General features: G+C 37.4%; 1 protein-coding gene across 4 annotated transcripts in view; it reads left to right on the top strand.

Moving 5' to 3' along the window:
* The window catches only part of KANSL1 (KAT8 regulatory NSL complex subunit 1), a 183444-nt gene that overhangs the window by 99640 nt on the left and 57969 nt on the right, over positions 1-25835 (top strand). For all 4 annotated transcript variants that reach the window (XM_061175455.1, XM_061175456.1, XM_061175457.1 and 1 more), the window contains one exon: positions 23002-23143. In XM_061175455.1, coding sequence (XP_061031438.1) covers positions 23002-23143 — 142 coding nt within the window. The remainder of the gene's footprint in view (positions 1-23001; positions 23144-25835) is intronic.

Genomic DNA, 25835 nt, shown 5'->3' with positions numbered 1-25835 from the left:
ATCAGCTGCTGTTTAGCTAATAGTCATTAAGAGACTTGCAGACCCAGCATTGGCAGATCTTGTCTTTGTATATAATAGATTTTAAAGTGCTGGCAAAGAATTGAAAAAATATTGATACCCTTATGGAGGCCAAAGAAAATTCAACTATAAGCAAACAAAACCAACTTCAGGAATGTGACCTTAGTTTGTGATCTCTTATATAGGAGTTTTGTTGTGAGTAAAGCTTGCTTCATATCACAGGTTATTATCTTATGTTAAACTTCTGATGTGGAAAATTTTTTTGCTCATGGGATAAGGACAGTTTTAAGGTTTTTGATAAATGTTATTATATTGTTCTCCAGAATGAAACTGCTGTTTCATCAGCAGTTTCCCTGAAACCTAGCAGACATTAGATACAGTTCTTTTTATGACTTTTAAAATTTGCTCGGCAGAAAAGGCATCCTTTAAAATTTGTATTGCTTTGATTTACTAATGTAGTTTAACCCTTGCTTTGTACTTACTGGCCATGTGTATTTTTATATAAATAAATCTTTTGTAGTCATTTGCTTATATGTCCTTTTGAATTGATTCATAAGTATAAATTGTTTTCCCTAGCTTTCTGTTTGCCTTTTAATTGGTATGTTTTTTGAATTATAGAAGTTTTAAATTTGTGTAGTCAAATCCATCAGTCTTGTCAAATTCTCTCAAAAAATCCCTCTGGGGTTTTCATTGGAATTAGATCAAATCTATAAACTAATAACCCTCAGTAAAGATTTGTGCCTGCCTTCCCAGCTGTACACATGCTACTGTGAACCACTGTGGATAGGATACTCCCTTTCTCATCTCCACCACCACCAGTATTCATTCATTTAACATACATTTATTGAATGCTTACTGCACATGAGACTACAGTAAGCCCCCTATATACAAAGGAGTTCCGTTCTGAGAGCGCATTCATAAGTCCAATTTGTTCATAAGTCCAACAAAGTTAGCATAGGTACCCAACTAACACAATCGGCTATGTTGTACTGTACTGTAATAGGTTTATAATACTTTTCACACAAATATATTAAAAAAACACACAAAAAACATTTTTTATCTTACAGTACCTTGAAAAGTACAGTAGTACAGTACAACAGCTGGCATACAGGGGCTGGCATGAAGTGAACAGGCAAGAAGAGTTGCTGACTGGAGGAGGGAGAGGAGGTGGGAGGTGGTAGAGCTGAAGGATCGTCAGCAATAGGAGACAGAGGGTTAGCTGCAATTTCACTCACACCTGACGTTGATGGCACAGGTTCTGGTTCCTTGCTGGATTCAGTTCTATCTACCTTCTTGAAGAAAAGATCCAGTGATATCTGGGTAGTAGCTGTTCTTTTCTTGTCATAGCTGACACGTGACAATGTACGCCAGACACATGAACTAACTAACGTGATTGGATATGCGAATGCAACGTGAAGATTCTTATGTTGGGGACTTACTGTATTGGGTTTGTGGGGCTACATTAGTAAATAAAACAAGAATTTCTTGTGATACATGAGTGAATAAAACAAAGAATTCCTGCTCTGTTGTAACTGACATTGCTGGAGGAACTGAGGCAATAAATGAATAAATATATATCAAGTGGTCAGTGCTTTGGAAACGAGAGTCAGGGGAGGGTGGTGGCAGCAGCTTCACTATTTTGTGTTGGTCAGAGTAGCCTTCTTTGATAAGGCGACCCCAGGGAAATACAGAAACATTGCCCAAGGATATCTGGGAGAAGAACGTGTTCCAAGACAAGTTCATTTAAGTCAGAGAATGGAGGATGAGAAATAGCGAGGAGCCTTGTAGGAACTTTGGCTTTTACTCTGGGTTAGGTGGGAACTTTCTGAGCAGAGGACTATAAGGTAGGTCCGAGGCAGGACGACCACTCAGGAGGCTGATGCCATTTCCAGCTGAGAGATGATGGTTGCTTGGTTGAAGTGGTCTGAGATTAGATGTATTTTGAAGGTCGAGCCAAAAGAGTTTCTCGTGGATTAACTATGGTTGTGAGAGAAAGAGAGGAGTTGAGGATAACAAGCTTTCCAGCTTGAGATACTGGAAGAATATTTTGTTGTTGTGTTTTGTTTGTGTTTTACAGAGGAGGAGAGGACTATCAAAAACAGATTTTTGTAAGGATGTGAGAATTTTAGTTTTGGGACACTTATTTTGTATCTGGCCAATTTTGTAGCCTTTACTTTACAGTGAACTCTACTTCTGATAGTTTCCCTGTTTTTTTCTCTGAGGGATTTTTAATAATTAATTTTTATTAGAGTATATTTGATTTATAAGGTGTTTCTGCTGTACAACAAAGTGAATCAGTTATACATATATCTGCTCTTTTTAATATCCTATTCCCATATAGGTTATTACAGAATATTGAATCTGTGGGATTTTAAGGTAGACAGTTATATTGCCTGGGAGGAAAGGTTCTTGATATATGCAGGTAAACAGCTTGATGGAATGATTTCTCTCAGTGTCCACCTTGTTGCCTTTACATTCCTACTTTGAGCTTTATAAGTGTTACTGAGTGCAGCCTCTGGCCAACTTCCTGATACTTGATGGTGTTCAGATGTGCTGGCTGAGGAGGAATCTCCTGTATGATTATGTCACACTGCCTTTTTGAGTAATGTTGCTTCTTGGATAATCTGATACAGTATTTAGTCCTTTTCCTTGCTCAACAGTCAGTGAATACCATTTTCCATCATTTTATGGAAATGATGCTTCAGCTTCTTCTCATTGCCAACTAAATATCCTTGGATATCAAATACAATTTTCTGTCTGCTTTCATCTAGCTTTCATTTCATTATTTGAAATTTGTAACGCAGGAAAGAAATGAGCTCTTTTTTTTTTTTTTTTTAAAGTTTGTGGAAGGGATTGGCAATAGATGCCTTCACTGCCTTTGGTTATTAGAAATTCTATATATGATATAGTGATTAGAAATAGAAATCTATCTTTTCCTCATATGTTCCTTTTTTTTTTGCCTTAATGCTTCTAAATTTTGGTTATTGGAAATTTCTCTGGCTAATCAGAGATTAACCTGTATTCTTAGTTTCTAGCTGTGTGAAACTTTAAGATTCTAATTTTAATGAGTATTTAAAGGGAAGTTGGTGGAGTGCAAATTGGATTTCAATAACTGTCTAATATCTGAAATTGGAAAAAGGATTTTTCATAACCCAGTGGTAATGTGGGTACTCTTGTCCCCCGCCCCCTCATCCTATCATACAGCATGTCCTTCCGTTTTATGTACTACCGTGTGTGTGTGTGTGTGTGTGTGTGTGCCATTTATTTATTTTATTTTATTTTATTTACTTGGTTGCACCGGGTCTTAGTTGCAGCCAGCGGGCTCCTTAGTTGTGGCATGTATGTGGGATCTAGTTCTCTGACTAGGGATCCAACCCGGGCCCCTTGCATTGGGAGCTCAAGGGTCTTAACCACTGCGCCACCAGGAAAGTCCTGTGCATTCCTCTTTAATTGGACTCCTGGGCTCATGACACTGTTGTTACTGGTCAATGCTTCGCTTTAGTTTTTAAATAATATACACCTATGACACCACTGCCCACCTCATACCTGATTACCTAAAAAATTATAGGGAAGCCAATGGACAGAACCTTTGTTGGAGGGGCAGAAATGCTAAGGCAGTTGCAAAACATGTGCACACAGCCTTTACCGCTTCCCCAGGGATCTCTAGGTTACTTTTGCTTATCTTTAAACTTTACAAAAGAGAGTATAAGTTGTCTTATGGGACTTGGAGTTTCAACATTATGTTACTAACATTTAAAAATCTGTGTTTTGGGGACTTCCCTGCTGGTCCAGTGGTTAAGAATCTGCCTTCCAATGCAGGGGACACCGGTTCCATCCCTGGTCGGGGAAATTAAGATCCCACATGCCCCGGGGCAACTAAGCCCAGGGGCCACAACTAGAGCGCCCGCATGCTGAAGCTGCAGAGCCCTCACACAACAACTAGAGAGAAACTGCAAGCCACAACTAGAGAGAAGCCCATGCGCCGTAACAAAAAAAGATCCCATGTGCCGCAACTGAGACCCAACACAGCCAAAAATTAAAAAAAAATAATAATAATTTTAAAAAACACTGTGGTTTTTTTCATGTAGCTGTAGTTCATTCATTTTCACTGCTCCACTGAGCAAATATATCGTAGTTTAGCCATTCTCCTCTTGATGTGCATTTGGGTTTTCCCTCAGGTTATTTTATTTTCTAAGTAATGTTCAGTGCTGTTACTCTGAACATTCTTGAACATGCCTCCTGGTATATGTGTGCTAAGGGTTGGGGGGTGGTGGTGTATATCCATGAATTAGAATTGCTGGGTGGTAAAGTATGCAAATGTTCAACTTTATTGGATAATGACTGTTTCTGTTATTGCTGCCTAACAAGCCACCTCAGATTGAATGGCTTGAGACAACGTTTATTTTATTCTTGCAGATTCTCTGGGTCAGGATTCAGAGTAGACTTGGAATGGCCTGTCTCTGATTCAGGATGTCTGGGGCTTCAGCTTGGGAAGATTTAAAGGCTGGGGGCCAAAACACCTGGGACTAGAGGATCACTTCCAGGATGGCTTCTTCACTCACATATGTGGCACCTTGTTAGGGATGCCTACATGGCTTTGCTAAGGGACCCTTGGCCAAGTGCCTCCACACTTGGCCTCTTAAGTGACAGCCTCAGGGTTGTCAGACCTCACACGTGGTGTCTCTTTGTTTAGCAAACAAGGGTGGAAGCTGCCTGTTCATTTAAAACCTGGCCTGGGAAGTTACCTAGCATCACTTCCGTCATATTCCATTGCCTGAAGTGGTCACAGGCCCTCTCAGATTCAAGGGGCAGAGACAGAACCCCATCTTTTAATGGGAGGAGTGTCAAAGAACTTTAGCCATATTTTAAAACCACCATAATACAATTTTCTTCAGAGTTGGTTGTACCAGTTTATAGTTTTTAAAAACTAATTTTAAACATTATTACAGCATTATTATTGATTTATTGAGATTATTTTGCCATTTAAAAAACATTTTCAAGCACTCTTCTAGAAGCTATAGGCCTATGGATTTTTGTTTTGTGTATAAGGTAATTCCCCAATACCAAGCTATGGAAGAGAAAAATGATGCAACTTTCACTTGCTGTTAGAAAAGTTTCTGAATTCTTTTGGAGAGTTGAAACGAAGTTGTTGGAGGACTATTAATGAAGGCTTTTTAGTGGTAAAGTTGAGATTGCATTGTACTTAGGGGTGAAGGGAGCCACTGGTAGAGGCTGAACAGAGAAGTCACAGGATGAAACTGAATTGAGTTACTGTTCTTGATCTACATTGAATGTTTTGTGCCTTAATAAGAAAGATTCTAATAGTTTAATAGGTTATTTTTACTTTATCAGTGTTTCCTTTGAGGAATATATGTAACTGGCTATTTCTAACAAAATCTAAATTACTTAATGTTTAAATTTTGTGTGGTAGAAAGTTGTGTGTGTAGTTGGGAGTCTAGTATGTGTAGTTGGAAGTTGGGGGTCTAGTTCTCATTCTACCATAAGTCTTAGCAGATCAGTTGCTTTATCATATCTATAAGAGACTTGGTTCCTGGAGTTCTTTCTTTTCTTCTGTGATTCTGTAATTAATGATGTGAGTTTTAAACTAACCAGAAAATGTGAAATGAACCAAACTGTTTCTATTATATTTTTCAACCCTGCAGGCTCCCTCTCACTTAATCTTGTTGGAAACTACCCAGGGGGATAATTCACTCTCCAGCAGTTAGGTGGTATTCACCTGGTGTCTTTGAGCAGCTTAAGCATTTTATGGTCACCCTCTGTGATGACCCTACCTATCTCTGGGGAAACAATAAAAGCTGCATGTGCATGTTTTGCAATTGCCTTAGCATTTCCTCCCTTCCACAAAAATTATATTTATTGGCTTCCCTAGAACTGTTTGGATTGTTTAAACGCACTTTTTGGTGAGAGTGAGAGTGTCCTACAAATAAACTGTTTTTTATTCGTAGTGTCATAGTGAAGTTTTTGTCTTTAGTTTGAAATCACTCGTAGCTCTGAAAAGTTATATATGCATGCTACCATGTAATACACCTCTAACATTGTCTTCATCTCTAGAATGTATATTTTTCCTGGGATTTCTGTTTAGCTTTCAGGAGCTGTGTAATTGGTGGTGGTGGGGTAGTAGTGCTATAGAACTGTTGCTGCTCTCTAGAGCTTTATACTGTTTGCTCTAATGCAGCAGTGGAGAAAGAAAAACTGTTGTAACCTCCTTTTGTTCTTCAAAATAATTATGCTTGTCTTATAAAAACAGCTAAGTATTGTAAAAGAAAAATTTGGAGCAATTTCAGAGTGATGAACCTTTACCTGGTCAGATCTTTAGAGTGTCTAAATCAAAAGGAGAGACTGGAAAGAAAAATTGTTCCAAACCTTATCTGGATAGAATCTTTCTGTGTGATGTAATTTATAGCCTTCTGGAAAGAAATTAACATTTCTGTTAAAATGCTGAAGCAATTGTTTGATGAACTTTAATGGGATTAGGCCTAGTTTTGGGAATTTAGTTACCTAAGCACTCAGTTGACTGTCAGTTTTAGTGCATTATTAGTCGGCACCTTGTTTGCAGGAACGTGCCTTAAACTGTGAGCAAGATGTTGAGTCTCCTGCTTATAATGTGACACTTAGGAGCAAAGATGGGTAGAATTTTAGAGCTAGAAGGACCCTAGTGATAATTTTGCAAGTGAGGAAACTTGAGGGCTGTGCAAATATAGAATAGATTGGGGGCTTGATTTCCTTTAATAGTGGGAGTCTTTCTTTTTTTAACATGTTGCCGTTTGGATGATCAGTGTATGTTTTCCTATTATTTATATGGTTCCTGCTTATTTCTAAGAATAGATCATCAGGCTTAATTTTATATATTTTTATTAGGAAAATGAAAACATTGTAGCACTGATCAGGTAGTCTTATTTCTGAATCAGTAAAATAGGTGTTAAATTTTTAAAGGTGACATATGAGTTACTGTTACCTGTGCCAATTAGTTACAGAAGCCAAAGTAATTTTTAAAATCAGAATGTAACTCTTATTTCATTTTGGCCTGCCATCCTCATCTGAGCATCTTTTTATGATTGTTTTCAGTTACCCCAATAGTAAATGTCATTGTATTGGGTGCTTTTGTTTCTTGGGATAGGGTCTTGAAAAAGTGGCATAACTGGATCAAAGGGTATGAGAATTTTTAATTGATAATTTTCCAAAAAATTAACTTTCTGGGTTTCTTCTGTTCTTTAAGAATGGCTCCCCAACGTAGCAGTTCTGTTAAACTCTTTAATACATTAGAGATTTATTTTTGCATATGGTATGAAGTAGAAATTCCCTCTCCCTTCCCCGCCAAAGGCAGAGTTGGTTATGTCAGCACCATTTATTAAGTACACCATCCTCTGAGAATTGAAATGAACTTTTGTTGTATATTAACTTGCCATATATGTTTAGATGTAGGTTTATACTGTATTTTGCTGTCTGCTGACCTATTTGTCTATTGTGGTTTAAATACCATGCTGTCTTTATTATACTAAACTTACAAATCGTAAGTTTAATAATTGATGGAGCAGATCCTCCCTTAATATTCCTTTTCAAAGTATTCTTGGCAAGTTTTGAACTTTGATCCATGTGAACTTGAAAATTATTTGTCAGATTCTTGTCCACATTTCTATATGTCTTCTCAAAACATGACACAACACAACAAAAAACCTTTTAAGAAATGCATCAGACATTATTTTAAAGAAAAATTTCACTGTTACGAAGTTATCACAACGAAGAATATGAAATGTTCTTTGTATTTTCAGAAATGTTCTTTGAATCTCCATCTTGTGTAATGTCTGAAAGTTTTAATTATCTTTGTATTCTTTTCAGTTATGTGCTAAATGCCTGTTACCTAATGGCACTGCCTTTTTTTATTACTACTACTAATACTTGTTGCTACTTTTCTAAGTCCAGGTTATAGCTTTTCTTCCCTGCCTTTGCATTTTTACCTATGTTCCTACCACTGCTTGACTTGCTCTTCCCACTCCTTACTCCAGCCTCATTTCTGTCCTTCCATTTGTCAGAACTCAGCACAAATACTTCTGTGATCCTTTCTTTAACCGCAGTATTCCTTACCGGTAATTTTTCTAAATTGCGTGTATTTGACAATTAAATACTCTTTTCACTGATTTCAGCATCTCTTCACAGAACCTTTTTTCAGTGAATTAAGCACCCTCCCCCTTTTTGATATACTTTTTGAGAAAGTTAATTTGGCTGTGATACTCTTTTAAGAGAGTGTGTGTGTGTGTGTGTGTGTGTGTGTGTGTGTGTGTGTGTGTGGTGTTAAGAATAAGAACTCTGGGCCAGAGTGCCTAGGTCAGATCCTGGCTCTGCTGCTTATCAGCATAGTCACCTTAGACAAGTTACTCAACCTTTTTAAAATTAATTTCCTTAAATTCCTCATAGTAAAATGGGGGTAATAATGGTAATAGTACCTATCTGACAGGGTTTTTAAGTTACATGAATTAATGTATGTAATGTGCAGTGTTCTGAACACAGAAATTATAAGAATCACAAATATGGTGTTCTATACTATGTTATTTAATTCTCATAAGGAAGCGTTAGTAAAATGAAATAAGACTTAAAGCTCCTTATTATCTGACCACTGTGCTTTTTCTCACTAGACCAGTTGAAAATCAGAGCCTCTAACTACATTGCCTTTTATTCTAGGAGCACATGAAAGATTTTTTTCCTGTGTGCTAGGGGTTTTTATGAGTATTTGCAAGAACTGGTTCGTAATGAGTTAGGATGAACAATTACTGTGGTCACTTGTCAGTGATCTTGAGTTTATCAACATCACTTTTTTTTTTAACTGAGGGACCAGTACAGAATAATCTGCCTGTGAAGCCGTCTCCCTCATCACCCTCCACCCCTCATACATAATCCTGCCAAGCATGCTGGAACTCGATCCAGAACAAAAGATACTTGGTCTCTGGTTCCTGTTTCTCAGGTGTGTTTAAGGAATACACATTTACCAAAACAAATATTTGTCATTAGATGGAAGGACTTGGAGTGCCTTAGGGTAGCTGAGTTAGTTCAGCTGGGTATGGTAGTCAGGAGTTAGGGAGAGCAGCAGCAGCTACCACTTATTGAACACTTATAATGTTCAATAAGTTGTGTTAGCACCGTAATGCAGATCACTACTCGCTGATGTCTCCAAGTTGTTAGGGCAGGGGAAATGTCTTTGTGCCTTCAGTCATTCTGCACCGCAAGCTAGTTTGATCTCTGAGGGCTAACTAGGTCATTAAAATGTTTTCTTAAGGGTTTTTTGGAAGGTGAGGTGGAGAGTACATTTATATACTAAGTGGTAAACAAAAACTTTGACAGAATAATTTTCAAGTTCATATGGAAAAATGTTCAAAAGTTGCCAAGAAAACTTTGAAATAGAATATCTTATATATGTCACATAATTCGAGGTTCTAACTATTAGTAAATGGTATGAAAATGTGTGGTAATTGAGGTGATGTGAGAATTCTGTTTTACTGTGTCTAAAAGCATCCAGAACATTCAAAGTACCCTCTGTATGCATCCATTCAAGTTGTGTATGGTTGGTATTAAGAACATGGATCAAATACCTTGCTGGCAGTTTTCACTTTGTAATATAGCTTTATTTTTCCTGGTCTGTGTAGGTTTAGAGTAGGAGTGTGGACTATAATTTTGTGTCTCCCTCTGCAAGAGAGGCTAGAGTGGTTTATGAGATCTGTTGGCACCAAAGGCGAAAAGGGTTAGCTTCATTCTAGGATTACATTGGTTTTTATCTATTGGAAGGAAAAAGTTAGGATCATAGTTCTAACCTCTGTCCTCCTTCCCTCTCTCCCTTCCTGTTTTCCTCCCTCCCTTTAAACAAATATTTGATTACCTTCCATGTGCCAGGCATTGTTCAAGATAGCAGGGATGTGATGGTGAACAAGACAAAAATCCCTGCTCTCCTGGAGAGGGTTCTCATGGGGGAAACAGACAATAAGTAAGATAGATAACATGAGTAAAATAATTTATATGTAAATTCAAATTATAAAACCAGGAGGAGGAATAGAAAGGGGTGTTGGGGGCGGGGGGCAGAGGCTTGCAGTTTTAAGATAGGGCAGTCAAGGGAAGGCCTCAGTGAAGTGACGTGAGGAAAAGACCTGAAGAAAGTGAAGAAGTCTGCCCTGGGAATAGCAAGGAAAAGGCCCTGTGGTTGATGGCTTGCCTGGCACGTGCAGTGAACAGCAGTGAAAGCAGTGACTTGAGTGGAATGAACCAGGAGGAGAAAAGGAGATGAGGCCAGAGAAGCAGCAGGGATGGGGTGGTAGTAGGTGCCGCATGACCATTTGGGGCAGTTGTAAGGACTTGGGGCTTTTATTCAGAGATGGGAAGCGACTAGAATGGATTATGGAGAGAGAAATAACATGTTCTAAGTTGTCCTTTTATACAGCATCGCTTTGGCTGCTATATTCATGTTGAATAGTGGGAATGCAGTCAAGGATGAGAGCCAGACCATTTAGAAGGCTCTTGTAATAATCAGGGCAGTTTCAACCAAAGTAGTGTCAGTGATGTGGCAAAAAGTTGTTGAATACTAGATAGATTTTGAAGATAGTGCCAATAGATTTGCTGATGGACCGAATGTGGAGTCTGTATGTGTGTTGTGTGTTTGTGAGAGAGAAGCGGAGGTGAAGGATTTGAAGTTAAGGATGACACAGATTTTTGACCGGAACAGATCCATCCAGTTAGAGCAGGTTTGGGGTGGTGTAAGAGATGGGGAAGTGGCAGGGGATGGGATTGGTTTTGCACACAGTAAGTTTGAGATGCTTTTTAGAGATTCAGATGGAGGTGTTGAAAGCAGGTGGATATAGGAATCTGGGATTTGGGGAGGGGCAGTCTCAGCTAGAGATAAGAATTTGAGGGTCAGAAACATAGATGGTACTTAAAGTTATGAGATTGGATAAGATCACCTAGGAAGTGAGTGTAGAAAACAGGATTTAGAGGTGTGGGCAGTTGGAGTCTTAGAAGGAACTTTAAAAGGCAAGAGAAAAACCAGGTTAATATGTATTGAAAGACAAGTGAAGAAAGTAAGGAGGAAGGAGCAAGTGATCACCTGTGTTAAATACTGCTGATAGGGCAACGATGATAAGGACTGAGAATTGGACATTGGGTTTAGTACAGTGGAGGTCATTGGTGACCTTTATTAGCTGTTTCAGTGCAGTAGTTGGGGTGAGAACTTGGATTTAAGAGATAATGGTAATGGGGAGAGAGAGGTTAAACATAGTGAATATTTGTTGTAAAAAGGAAAGAGAAAAATGGGATAATAACGTTTCCCCTGGCCTCTTACTGTTAGCTGTGCTGCAGGGCTATCCTGGTATTGTGAGTGGTACTCCAGATCCATCCAGGGGAGTGATGAGCCTGTCTGGGCCACTTTTTGTTGCTAAGTTGGAAGTCAGGAAACACCAGGCCTTGGTAACCTTCTGTTGAATGGAATTTTTTACATGCCCTGTCACTGTGTTATTCTTCTAGTCCTGAGGTCCCTAACCAGTTCACCTTCCTCTTTTCCACCTTTCAGAGTTTTTCTTTGGTTGCCTCTTGCATTATTTCCAGGGTTTATAGTTGTGTTTAGCAGGGATGGGCTGGGAGAAAAGAGTCTACAGCATCTTTCCTGGACCAGAAGTGCTTCTACTTATTTTTAAGAACTGATAAATTAACTAACAAATTGATTTTTGATTCAGCTTCATTTTCTTTTCTTTTTTTAAATAAATTTATTTATTTTATTTATTTATTTTTGGCTGCGTTGGGTCTTCATTGCTGCTTGCGGGCTCTCTCTAGTTGCGGCGAGTGCGGGCTACTCTTCGTTACGGTGCGCGGGCTTCTCATTGCAGTGGCTTCTCTTGTTGTAGAGCACGGGCTCTACGCACGCGGACTTCAATAGTTGTGGCTCGCGGGCTCAGTAGTTGTGGCGCACAGGCTCTAGAGCACAGGCTCAGTAGTTGTGGCACATGGGCTTAGTTGCTCCGCGGCATGTGGGATCTTCCCGGACCAGGGCTGGAAACCGTGTCTCCTGCATTGGCAGGTGGGTTCTTAACCACTGTGCCACCAGGGAAGCCCCTCAGCTTCAATTTTCTTGAAGATGTATCACTTGTTCCTAAACCTCAGTACCTCTGAGTAATATTTCTGAGAGTATGTTCTTATACACTTCTTGCGTAAGAACTATGTAAGAGGCTTTATTCAAGCAGATCCCTGGGACTCACTTCAACTCTTAAGATAATTCTTATACACACTAAAGTTGGAACAACATTCCTGGAGGTTGAACATTGATAAGAACTTTTGTTCTTTTATCTTTCAATAGCTGGCTCAGTGATAGTAGCAGTGGCAGAGCCAGGATTTGGAATTTAGTGTTCACTGACTCTAAACACTACGCTTGTTCCAACAAGCTGTATTTTATTTTTAAAGTGAGGAGAAACATGTTTCTCTATAGGAATTCTATTATTGTACTACAGTTAATCTATTGGGCTAAATACAGAATTGTCTTTGTTCTAGAGATAGCCAGAAACAAGTTCTCCCCATGGAATAAGAAGTTCTGATGTCCTCCCTCCCCCTTCTTCTTACCTGTCAATACGTTGTACTTTTCTACTCTTTCACTCTCCTTTAAGGAGCCCAGAGCTGGGGAGTTAGGGAATGGTGAAGAGAAGAGGATTGTTTTTCTTTCAGTCTTAGTTGTGATGTTTGTGAGAAGCTTCTAAGTCCCATGCTGCTTACAATAGGTACTTTAAGTTGTAAGATGTGATCTTTGTCAGTCTCTTGCTTTGGTGAGTGAGCTGGATCAAATAATAGCTACTCTAACACTTTAGTTTATGGCTTCTGAGTGAATGGGATTACTTAACTAGTTAGGATTTTCAAAGGAGGAATTAGTATCACATACAGAATTTGAATGTTCTGATCTCAGTTTGATTTTTGAAAGGTGCTAAAATGGAAGTCACTCTAAAAAGATGGATTTTCTAGGCAGAAAAGTAGACAGAAGCTTTATCGGTTCACTCTGGAGGAGCCATTCTGGATTAGCAGTTCTTTGACTAACTGAGATCCTTTCAGTACTTTGTCATTTTCCTTTATGAGTCCTATTCTCTAAAAAAGGCACAGGAACTAGGCCAGTATTTTGTTCTGAATCTTCGTGCTCGCATTCCATGTCCAGTTCTACACCAGCCACAAAGAACTGTAAGCCACTTCCATCCTTCTGTGTAATGCTGTATTTTTCTCCATTAGAACACTTCAGCGTGTCTAAGGCATTCAGGTCTTTCAGACTTCAGTTAGGTGTTTTTTTAAGGGTGAAAATTAAGCAGGACAAGCCACTGGCTAAATAAGTCTCATATTTTTTGTATTTCCTGGGAATTCCTTATTTGTAAAAACTACATGTATGCAGATATCATTTAAAATTGATTTACAGCTAAAGCACATAGTAGGTAGTGCCTGTAAGAAGGCATGGATAATCCAGTTGAAGACCAATCATATGTATGACATGACTTGGAAATATGGAATATGTAAATAACAAAATAAGGGGATCTCACTAAGGTTGAAGAATACAAAGTAGTGAATTGTGAGATACAGTTCACCAGGAAAGACTCTAAGAGGGAGATGGTTTTTAGGGATAAAAGATGTTCCTGGATATTTTCAGGTTGGAGACTTGCATAGAACAAACAGGACTCAGCCTCAGCCTTAGGACTGCTGAGGGTCTGTGTTGGAGAATTATTGTTTCTTATTTTTATTGTGCCTGGCAGATTATATATTATGTATATGTTACCATGTTTAATAAAAAGTCTGGCAGATGGGCATTCAGAAGAGTTTGAGGTACCATATATAATTCTTTAAAAGTTGGGGTTTTTTTTTTTAGTATATCTCAGTCTTAAACATGAAAAAATTGAATGTACCAGTAATTTATCTGCTGATCTGGAGAATAATAAATAACAAACTAAAGGTAGTTCAGAGGTGTCAGTTTATAAAGCTCAAAAGTGTGGACTTCGTGACAAGAGTACAATCAGCAAAATTCACAGTGTGGGAAATTCTAAAGGACAGATAGGTCTGTTTCTTCCACAAATAAATTGCGAGGGGGGAAGAAAAGGAAAACTTAAAATTTGAGGTGTATTAACGAAACGCAGTGTGTGGATGTTATTTGACTTTGATTTGGACCAACCAGTGGAGATAATCCAGGAAATTTGAACAATAGCTATGTCTTTGACATTAAGGAATTATTGTTTTTTGAATTATGAAAGTTATATATGTCAAGTTAATTTACCTTTTAGAGACACAAAGAAAAATACATACCAGGTGTAATGATCTGATGATGGGGATTGGCTTCAAAATTAATCTGTAAGAATGGGGGATAGATGTTTTGGATGAGATAAGATTGGCCAAGGGTTGATAGTTGAAATTAGTTGGTGGTTATATGGGAGTCCATTATCCCTTAACTTGTATTAAAATTTTTTCATTTAAAATAAGAGTTCCCAGAGGCAAAGAATATACAAATCAATTTTCACTGCAAAGTAAAGGAGCTGTTACAGTGGAGGATTACTGGACTGAATGTCAATATTATGACATAGTATGAGTGTGTTTCATGTTTGGTAATTGCAATCATTGTTGCTTTTGTTGTGGTCATCCATGTACAATGCTTGGTGTCAGTCTATTTATCTCTTGTAAAAATAAAATACAGTGTGTGTGTGTGTGTGAAAAAAAAATAAATAAATAAATAAAATAAAATAAGAGTTCCAAGATAAATTAAAGAACATGGGCCAAGATCAGGATTGCTTATATTGTTTCATAATACTAACATGGATTAGAGTCCTGTGTGATCTGGCCCTACCTACCTATATCCAGTGTCAACTCCAGTGCATTCTTCTCCTTCACTGTCACAGCTCTAGCTCCATAACCTGTATACAAGTCATTTCTTCTTCCTAAGACATACCACAACCCTCAGTATCTTCTATATCTCTCCATATCTTCTACCCTTACCCCTTATCTCAGCAAGTTTGCTTGTTCAAGTCCTAACTTACTCTTTGGAGGTCGGGTTAAATGTTTATACCACAGAGAAGTCTTCCAGATCCCCCCCAATCTAAATCTGATGTCATAGTTATGATCTCCTATCTCACATTTTGCATGATTATTTGTTTATTAACATTTGTCTTCTCCATTAAACTCTTCAGTTTACTGTTCTTGTTTGCTATTATTGTATCCCCAGTACCTAGTAAAATCCCTGGTAAATAATAGGTGCTTAAATATTTGTTAAATGGAGGGGAGAAGGGAAGAAGAGTTCCTGGTGGATTGAAAGCTTGGCTGAAATAATCTGCCAAAATACTCAAATCTCATTTCAGTTTCAGAGGTAATCTGGTTTAAGCAGTAAGAAAAAGAAAGAAGGTTTAAGTGTTCAACCCCCTGAGTCTTTATCAGGATGAATTGGATCTGGTACATTTATTTCCAGTTGCTACAGACATCTCTAGAAAGCTGATGTAACCAGTTAAAGTGACAGGCACAAACTGTCTCCTTAACCCACTGTTATCTATAAATTTTATTTTATAGCTAAAACGTGGGATATTTGATGCTAGACAGTTTGGTTCTTCCCCCCACCCCGTACTTTATTTCCCTCATCTCTGTTAATTTGGGAGCACGGGGGTAATGTCATTGAAGTTGTGGCTGAATACAATGTCTGTTCTAATGAACTACTTTGGATTTCATGTTTAGAGTAGAACTGCTTTAGATGACTCTGAAGCCCAACCCTCAAGAAACTCTTGAGAATTCTGTTGCTAATTGAAAACACCTATTTCCTGATTATGTCTGCCTCTTAGAGATTTCTTTTCATCTCTTTATTTCTCTTGTATCTTTTATGATATGGAATTGAAATCCAAGGTTTATATTTATTTAATAATTGTTCTTTTCTAATATACGTATTGTACTTTGCAGTTAGGATTACATCATTTTATGAATGCCACATCATGTGAGACTGATGTTGCTATTATTTCTAGAGGTCAATTTACATGTCTAGGATTATACAAGGTAAATAAAAGTGGTAACTTGACTTAAACCTATCTTCCTGCTCTTCCCTCCGTTCTTTTCACACTGCTTTTGAGCTAGGCAGTTAATACTTGTATACTCATTTTTTTTATGTGACTCTTAGTAATATTAAGATTTTACGTTCCTATCCCATAGAGACCCTCACTCTTAACCCTGGATACTTGTGAGTCTAACAGCTGTGTGCTCTGGATGTCTGATGGTGATCTCAGTTTTACTTAGTCTGCTTTATTGGTTTTTTATAAGTCATCTAAAGATTCTAGAGATTTCAGAATGTAGGTGTTTCAGACATTTTGCACATTTGGACGTAGCACATAACTATCGGATCGTTTTTGGTTGAACATTGTACTGTGTAACTTGCTGCGGACAGTCATTTTACTTTTATCTTGTTAATGGAATCTTTATTTGCATAAAAGGAAAGAATTGGAGATAGGACTGAAATCAGAATCAAAGATGGAATTGCCGCCATTCAGGCCTTTGCAGCATACTGTTGTTACTTTAATGAGATTTAAAAACATTCCTAGATCAGGGAAAAGTATAATCCACCAGCACTGTTCTACTGGACTTAAAGATTTCCCATCCTGGACTAGAACTAGGTGACTTAAAGGCAGCACTAGGTCAAGTGTTTGACATGGTTCAGTGCCTAGCTTTAGTGTTACTTTTAGGTAAATCAGCTTTTGCTGCAGTTTATCTTTGAGAAGAAGGAAGTACAGTATCTACCCCTGCTGTCTGTGGCAGCATTGAAGATAGGATTGATCAAATACAATCTCTTTTATTGAACTCATTGACAGTATGTTGGCAGTAAGGGGTGTAGCAAATCTTTGTCTTTTCTCTGTGTTAGTAGAAATTACATTCCTTGTTGTTTTTCTTTTAGTAAGGTTAGTGGTAACCACCTCTAAGTTAAGTGATTCTTAAGGTGTAGTAGAAAAGGTTTTATCATTGACACCTTTGAAGGTTCAATGGATAATATCTAATTTGTAATAAAAATGGAAGGAGCTTGGTCCTCACATTTAAGAGAAGTTAAATCTCCTTACATCAAAGTCCCCATGTTGATCTGTTTGTCCTCTTCTAATGAAACATTACCATTCAAGAGGATTTTAAAGAATTAAAAACAAAAATCCCATTTTTGTTTTCTACGTTGGCCAACATGTAACCTGAACTGTAAATTTTCTAGTACTTTCCACTATTTAGCTTTAAAGTGTTTATAAATACGAGAGCTCTTTTAGAGGAAATGATTTTTTTGTTCAAGTAAATAACTATTCTTAGATCCCATAGAATATCTTAAGTTCTAGATATGTGGTAATATTCTACTAACCCTGTAAAAAAAAAGAACTATTAAAGCTCTGTAAGTTCACATAGCTAAAAAAGAGTCTATTTATACAACATACACTATTTTATACAAATAAATACTGGTACATAGCTGGTAACATCACAGTTTACTATTCATGTGATATTACAAAAGCAAATATTAGTACTGTATCTTTCTGCATTTAGGTAACCAAAAAGCAATTCATTGTGTAAAAGTTTAATGGATTTTTATACAGCACATGCAGACAAAGAAAATTTACCAGTAAAACATTTAATAAAAGCAAGGAACAAAATATGAGTTAAAATGAATTCCCATTCAGGTAGTAAGTAGCCCAGTACTTGTAGACATATATGCTGGTGCAAACTGGCATAAAGTACATGGCAGAACAACACCTTGGAAAGCATCCTAGTGTCCTGCACAGACAGCACAGAGCAATTATTTTACTAATTATTAGCACAGAGTAAGCAATAGGAAAGAGTTGAAAAGAACTCTGTGGATTGTTGGAATCCACATCTTTTTCTTCATTATTGATAATGACTGCAGTAGAAACCAGTTCATCATTATATTTGCGTAAGTATCACTCTGCAGCCTTAGTCACGTGTTCTATTTAAAGCATGACCCTACTTTTAAATCAGTGTCTCTTGTTTTGAGCTATAAATTATCAGAGTAATAAATTTACATTTTGAATATTAGGGGCGAAATCTACCTCTACCTCTGGTAAACTGAGTTTCTGTGGCATGTTGTTTTTGTTGAGGAAACAAAAACATAAACTCTTACACTTGAAGCTGTTATTCTTGCACTATGTTTTGTGCTCTGCTGTGCCGCTGGGGTGTGGTAACATCTTCACAGCTCACCTCAGGCTTGCTAAACGGTACACCTCCCACCTTTGTTAACAGTTCAGCTTTCTGTCCATGTTGCTGGTATTTTGAACACAAGAGACTTTTTGGACACTTGGGGTGGGGTTTTCCATTTTTCATTAACTACCACATTGTGACAACTTCCTGCTGAAAATTACATCTGGTTAGAAACTGTCATATGACAAATGTATTTGTAGAATGAAACCTGTTCATAATTGGGGGTTGCAGTCCTCCCTTAATGCTGCCTGTCTTTAATTAGTTTATTTGTCTTTAATTAGTTTATTAGCCAATGTCCAAAAAAATATTACCAGGACGTTAGGTTTTGTATTGGTATTTAGAATAATATTTGTATATCAGCCTGTTAGTTTTGACCTTAAGAAAATTGAAAAGGGCTGTTCGTTAATGTCAAAAGAAAAAATGTATTTATCCACCAAAGTTCTTGTGAACTGAAATGTTTTAAGGAATTTTCTTTTCCTTTTGTATTTTCAAGTTTTCACACAGTTAAAGTGTTGTGGTTTCTTTCTTATTTTTTCCTTGACCTCAGACAAGAAAGAAAAAGAGAAAAAATTCTTTCGGTTAAGATGTGTCGAAATTCAGAAATAGCAAATAAGTTTCATCTTTCCTGCCAATTCAGAGTGCTTGATGTCCTGGAACACTTTCATGAGAAGGCTTATGAGCTAAGTTCAGGATCATTGGGAGAGAGTGCCAGGATTCTTTGTCCACCAAGGGTGACTAAGGAGGAAGTGCTGTAAATTGGCCAAGAAATCATCTTTCCCTTGCTTTGGTTTTCAACATTAGAGTATTATTTTGGCTAGCCACTGTCAGTTGTTAAAACAGATTTGTCTGGGAATAAACTGTCATTAAATGGATGTTGTGTTAATTTTATTAATCACTTTTTGGCTTCGAATTGCTGCCTTTTATGATATTTGACTCCCCTTCTACTTTGTTTCCTTGAAGACTTAGGATTTGTAAAGAAGCAGAGAAGCTGTGTGATTCCTTACACATAAGAGTGACAGGAAGAAATAAGGTTTGAGGAGATTTTATTGAGGAGAAGTAATATGTGATTTATGTTGGGGTGGGTAGTTAAGGAGTTATTGGAGTAGCCCATTGGTGGTAGATGGGGACTTGGTACTGTGGTAGCTTCAGAAATGAAATGAACCTGTAAAACCAAGAGATTTTACAAGATAGGAAGGTTGCGAACCTTGAAGAGTAATGAAAGTTGGAAATGGGATATGAGGGTTAACTAGCTTTACCTCTTTTAGAAAAGGGGGGACATTTTTATAGTTCAAGAATGATCCAGAGGTTATTCTTGACTTCTTGAGGTTCTTTCCTGAACTTGGGCTGGTACTAGACCTGCAGCCAATATTGAACCAGATAATTGTCCTTAAAAAAGAAAGTATCTTTATATCTTGTGCTTTTTCCATCAAGGTTAGGGAACTATATGCCCTGTATCTTAAGAGAAATAATTGCATAATACTTTATCACAATGGTTGGCTTCAATGGCTTATATTTGGACTGTATTGAAGTTAGTAAAATACTATTGCTATCCTTGATCTTAGTTATTATGGTATGATTAACTCATTTCTAATTCTACTATGGTTAGATTTGTTCTCTTTTATTATAATGTATTTCACCCTATCAGTGGACTATGATAAACTTCACTTACAGTCACTAAAAATGTTTGTTAGTGAGTATGTAGAACCTGATTGGAGATGGGGCTAAGGACAGTATGACTACTTCTTCTCTCTTGGAATAGAATTTTGTGGAAGATCATAAAATATTTTGGTTACAGAATATACCAGATGCCAGTTACCCCCTCTAATATTAAAGTTGCCATTTTCTATCAGACTTTTAGTTTTTAAAGAGCAGTTGAACATTACATTACAGTTAGAGCTAAAATCTAACTTCTTTTCTTTAATTAATTAATTTATTTATTATTTTGGCTGTGTTGGGTCTTCGTTGCTGCGCGCAGGCTTTCTCTAGTTGCGGCGAGCGGGGGCTACTCTTCGTTGCGGTGTGTGGGCTTCTCATTGCCGTGGCTTCTCTTTTTTGCGGAATATGGGCTCTAGAGCACGCGGGCTTCAGTAGATGCGGTGCGTGGGCTCAGTAGTTGTGGCTCGTGGGCTCTAGAGCACAGGCTCGGTAGATGTGGCGCACGGGCTTAGTTGCTCCGCGGCGTGTGGGATCTTCCTGGACCAGGGCTTGAACCCGTGTCCCCTGCATTGGCAGGAGGATTCTTAACCACTGCGCCACCAGGGAAGCCCCTAAAATCTAACTTCTTTATTTCCCTTCCCAGAGGTAAGGAGGACTCTGATCCTGAATTTGTTGTTTATCAGTTTTATGCATTTACTATTTATGTATTGGTAACAGTTCTTTTTATGTATATATATATATTTATTAATTTTTTGTTTTTATTTTTGGCTGCGTTGGGTCTTTGTTGCTGCACACGGGCTTTCTCTAGCTGTGGCGAGTGGGGGCTACTCTTCGTTGCGGTGCCCAGGCTTCTCATTGTGGTGGCTTCTCTTGTTGTGGAGCATGGGCTGTAGGCGTGCGGGCTTCAGTAGTTGTGGCTCACAAGCTCAGTAGTTGCGGCTCGAGGGCTCTAGAGCGCAGGCTCAGTAGTTGTGGCGCACGGGCTTAGTTCCTCCACTGCATGTGGGATCTTCCTGGACCAGGGCTCGAACCCGTGTCCCCTGCATTGGCGGGGGGATTCTTAACCACTGTGCCACCAGGGAAGTCCCAACAATTCTTTATTATTGTTTTTTGGGGTTTTTTTAAGTCTTTATATAGTTTTTCCGTTCCACATTGTTGAGATTTAGTCGTGTTGAGACATATAGTAATAATTAAATTGATAAACAATACTCCATTAAATTCCTTTACTACTTGTGTATATCTGTAGTAGTTCTTAACTTTGTTTAGCTTATTATTAGTTTTTATGTTTTTCCATTCAACATTGTCTTCTGAGATACAGTCATGTTGATACAGATAGTTCTGGTTAATTTGTTTCTATTGCTATAGAAAAATCCAGTAAATTATAGTGTATCTATTTCCCTACTTTAGCAAATTAAATTGTAACTAATTTTTAGTTATTACCAACTATTGCAGTAAACCTATTTCTTCATTCAGATGTGCAGGTTATATTCTCAGAAATAGAATTTCATGATGGCTAGGTATACACATTTTTCACCTAGCCAAGTATTTCCAGATTACTCTGGAAAAGTGGTGGTGCCAGTTTTTATTATTGTTGGCAATGTATGAATTACTGTTTTCCATATCTCACCAACACTTGGTTTTTCCAATCTGGGTTTGAAATGACTTCTTAGTATTTGACCTACTAATATTTTAACCAAAATCTAACAAGGCCTGGCATATTTTTATGTATTTATTGGCCATTTGGATCTCTCTTATGTGAATTTTTAATTTATTCATCTTTTGTTAGATTATCTTCTTCTTAAATCTCTTTGGTGGAGTTCTGTTATATATTCTGATGTGTTATTTTTAGTTTTATGTGTTACAGATATCTTTACCAACGAGTAGCTTGCCTTTAACTTTATTAAATCTTTTGCAGTATGTTGAAAATTAGCTAAAATTTTTGTGTGTCTTATTTAAGAAATCCTTCCCTGCCCTGAAGTTCCAAAGATAATCTTATTTAGGTTTGACTTTTCAGATTTAGGAATTCCAAAAATAGTGAATTATATCATAAAGAAAGGAAGTAATTTTACTTTTTTCATGTAAAGAACTGGCATCTCAATGCCATTTATTGAATAATTCAGTCTTTCCTCACCGCTCTGAATGCCCATATCTTTTATATATCCAGTTCTAAGTTTGGGAGTTCTGTATTCTGTCCCACTGGTCTTTTTGTCTTTCTAGACTGCCTTAATCACCATAGCTTTACCCTAAGTCTGTAGTGTGAGTTTTCACCATAGTTTCTTTAGAATTTCTCTAGTGTTGTTCCTCCCCTCCACCATTGTGGATTTTTGGATGTTTGTTAAGTTTCCAGTAACAACCCTGTGGTGGGGGAATTCCCTGGCAGCCCAGTGGTTAGGACTTCGCGCTCTCACTGCGGAGGGCCCGGGTTCAATCCCTGGTTGGGGAACTAAGATCCCATAAGCCGTGCAGCTCAGTCAAACAAACAAAAAACCCTATGGGAGATTTGATTGGAGCTTATTTGAATTTGTAGGTAGATATGAAAATTGCCATCTTAAAAAATCTATCTCACCATTTATGTAGGTCTTTTGGTTTTATTATTTTCTCTGCAAAGATCTTTTGTGTATAATATTAGCATTTGTTAGTGTTGTAAATAGTTCTGTTTAAAAAAAATGAGTCTTTTCTACTTGTTGGCACTTGGAAACACTATTAATTTTGGTATGTTGATCTTTACTCGGCACTTTGCTGAATTCTTGGTTAGCTTTATAATTTGTGGTGTCTTGGATTTTCTATGTAGATACGTAATCTTTATTCTTTATATGTCTTAAAGTAGAAAATATTTCTATCTCCTGAGAAATTAAAGCAATTCAGAAAAACTGCCACAGACAGGATCAGGATACTTAGAAGGCAGTTTCAGCTAGTTAATTTGGGAAGTATCTATGTGAAGAGTTTTATCCACGTGTGTCCTGTGACATACATACATACACATACATATAGTCTTAGGTTTTTCTTGACACTAGAGTTGGTCTGTATAAGGGCATTTAGACGTTAAAACCGTCCCACTCCCATTTAGTATAAATGTTGCTGCTACTCTTGGATTTCACTCAGTTTATTTCCTTTTAGGAGGCGCAGGTCAGAATGGAGATGGGCTGCAGACCGAGCAGCTATTGTCAGCCGCTGGAACTGGCTTCAGGCTCATGTTTCTGACTTGGAATATCGAATTCGGCAGCAAACAGATATTTACAAACAGATACGTGCTAATAAGGTAAGGGATAAGTGTCTGGTCTTTTTCAGCTCAGCTAAAAACTATCATTATCCCCTTTTCCCCATCCCTCAGTAACTCTTAACTATGTCAGAGAGAATGGTTTAATATGATCTGATATAGCGGTTTAATTTGTTTAAGAGCCTGGTGTTACTTAGCATAATGCAGACAACACTGTTAGAATATAATGTTAGATTAGCTCATGGGTTTAGAACAAAACAGTTTGAATATCTGGGCTAACAGGGAACATTTTAAAAAAGGCACTATTTAATGTAAGCCATTGACCATACCTGCATATTTGTTATATTTATGGAAAAGTGGTGATGACAGTATTTTCATCTTATTTTTTTACTTAGATGCGTTTCTGTTTTACTGCTAAGCTTCCCTTGCTTTCTTGAGGAAGAATAAAGTTTTTCCTGAAAGATCATTCAGGCAAGATTAGACACTGGTGATTTCATTTTCCTTTGTTCTCCTGCTTGCAGTGCACTGACTCTTAACGATACAGCTTTTATCTTTAACAGTGGTACTTGTATAGTTTTTCTTCTGAATAATGTCCTCTGCTTATTTGGAGTTTGACTGGGGGATAAATGTACATGGAAAAGAAATCCATTCAGTAAATAGTTGAGTGACTGCTGTGTACCAGCACTGTTCTCCTTAGTGGGGTCACAGTGGTAAATAAAAATCCTTCTTTCTTGGTGCTTATGTTCTTGCAAGGTACTTATTGTGTTAGCTTGATGCAGTGACCTCCCTGACTGAACATGTGGGTCTAGATGAAGCATCTACTGCTCCTAAAAATAAGTGTCACAACATTTTTATCCTGCCTTAGTGCTGGTCAAAGCCTTAAGAAAATTGCTATATACCATGAACTGCATACATTAAATTAATTAGTAGACCAAGAGTTAAAGGATGACTAACTGACAAGATGAACAAAAGGGTAAGAGTTTGAAGTAAAAGTCCTGCAGCCTCCCTTATATATTATGTAAGCTTTTATTCCAAACATTTCACTGGAGCATTCTTTGAGCTTCTTCCCCAAATGGGCTTATATGTAATTCTCCAGAAGTTCAGTAGAACATATTATAATTGAGGGCAAACTCCAGAGGACTTACCTTAAAAAAAAAATAATAATAATTTGTTCCTTTAGGATAGGGAACACATTAAATCCTAACTTTAAAAATTAGCTAGCGCACATGAGGAATTAAATCTAAAAATATTCACCAAAGATGGTAAACATTATGCTTAGCTCTTTTTCACAAAGAAAATTAAGTGATATTTGTAGAATATGAGCTGGAATGTTGATAAAGAATATCTGGGAGATGACTGGATATGCCTATCCTGAGGAGAAAAACAGTCTTCCTCTGTCATGGACACCTCTTCAGTGTCTGGTTTTTTATAGCCAATAGTTAAGAGAGAATTTTCATATTTGAGAACTAGAGTCTCTTAGTAACAACTGAGATTATTAGAATGGTAGTCAGTCATATTTGTTGCTTTATCTATTTTTTATATATATATATATAATTATACATACTGTGTGTTTATATATGTGTTTATGTTATATTAGTTCCTCATTATAAAACTACTGTATTTCATAGACTCAAAGATGCTGTTGATTGTAAGCTGCACCATTGTTATGTGCCACTAAGAAGTGATTTCAGTTAAACTAAGACATACCATCTGGAACACTGTTGTGTTTTAACTTTCATATTCAGTCAGCTTTTTTAAAAAAGATGCTCCCATGTCTTAGAATGAGAAAGGAAAACAGTGTCTGTACCTTGAGTGTGGACTATATACAGGTACATTCATGTGTGTTATTTAATGCACAAAGTAACAGCTTACAGGCTTGTAAGAAGCAGAGCTAAATTTGAACTCAGGGCTATTTATCTGACCCCAAAGCATTTTCTGTCTAACATATTCTGCTGTTGTATCCTTTTCATCATTTCTCTTGAGCATATTTATTGAAATTTCACACCTAGTAAATAAAACTGAGGGGGAAGGCACAGGGACCTAGAGGGTTCTGTTGCTAAAGGAGACTTCTTTCTCTTAACACGCAGTCTTTCTCTTAACACACAATCTTCAACATCCGTGTCTAGTACAAAACATTATATTATTTTTTTATCCCTTCTTTTGACTGATCTGTCAGATTACACAGCACCTGCTAACTAAGGATGGAAATGTTACTGGGAATGAGAGATGGAAGAACAATGAAACTTCTGGATAGAAAAGCTGCTGAATGAGAATAGCAGTAACCTAGAATACCTGTCTTCAGAATTGATGTAAAGCAGTTGAAGTTTCCATCTTCATAGAGTTATAAGGCATTATGGACAGCCATGTCTTGTCTAGGTAGCCCAGGACGATCTCGTGGTGCTGGTTTACAGTGAGGTCACTGATTTATCTTAAGGTGGGTAGGAAAGCTTGATCTATTTAGAATGAAGTAGGAAAGTGAGTATGTGAAATTGCATCTTAATTTTGTTTTACAGATGAAGAGGTGGTTTTTTTTTTTTTTCCTTGTACTTTGACTCCATGTGTTACCTGAAATTGGTAAAGGGAAAGCAGTTGACCCAAGTGTACAACTTAGTTTTTTCTTTTCTTTCCTTTTTGCTTGCTTGCTTTGGCCCTGTTTTATAATCAGGCTTAGCACAGTTTCTTCTACCATTTCTTCCTTTTTTAGTTTTACTTCATTTTTTTTTTCCTTTTTTTA

The sequence above is a fragment of the Eubalaena glacialis genome, chromosome 19 (genome assembly GCF_028564815.1).
Source record: "Eubalaena glacialis isolate mEubGla1 chromosome 19, mEubGla1.1.hap2.+ XY, whole genome shotgun sequence".
NCBI lineage: Eukaryota > Metazoa > Chordata > Mammalia > Artiodactyla > Balaenidae > Eubalaena > Eubalaena glacialis.
This window is presented reverse-complemented; position numbering and strand designations above follow the sequence as displayed.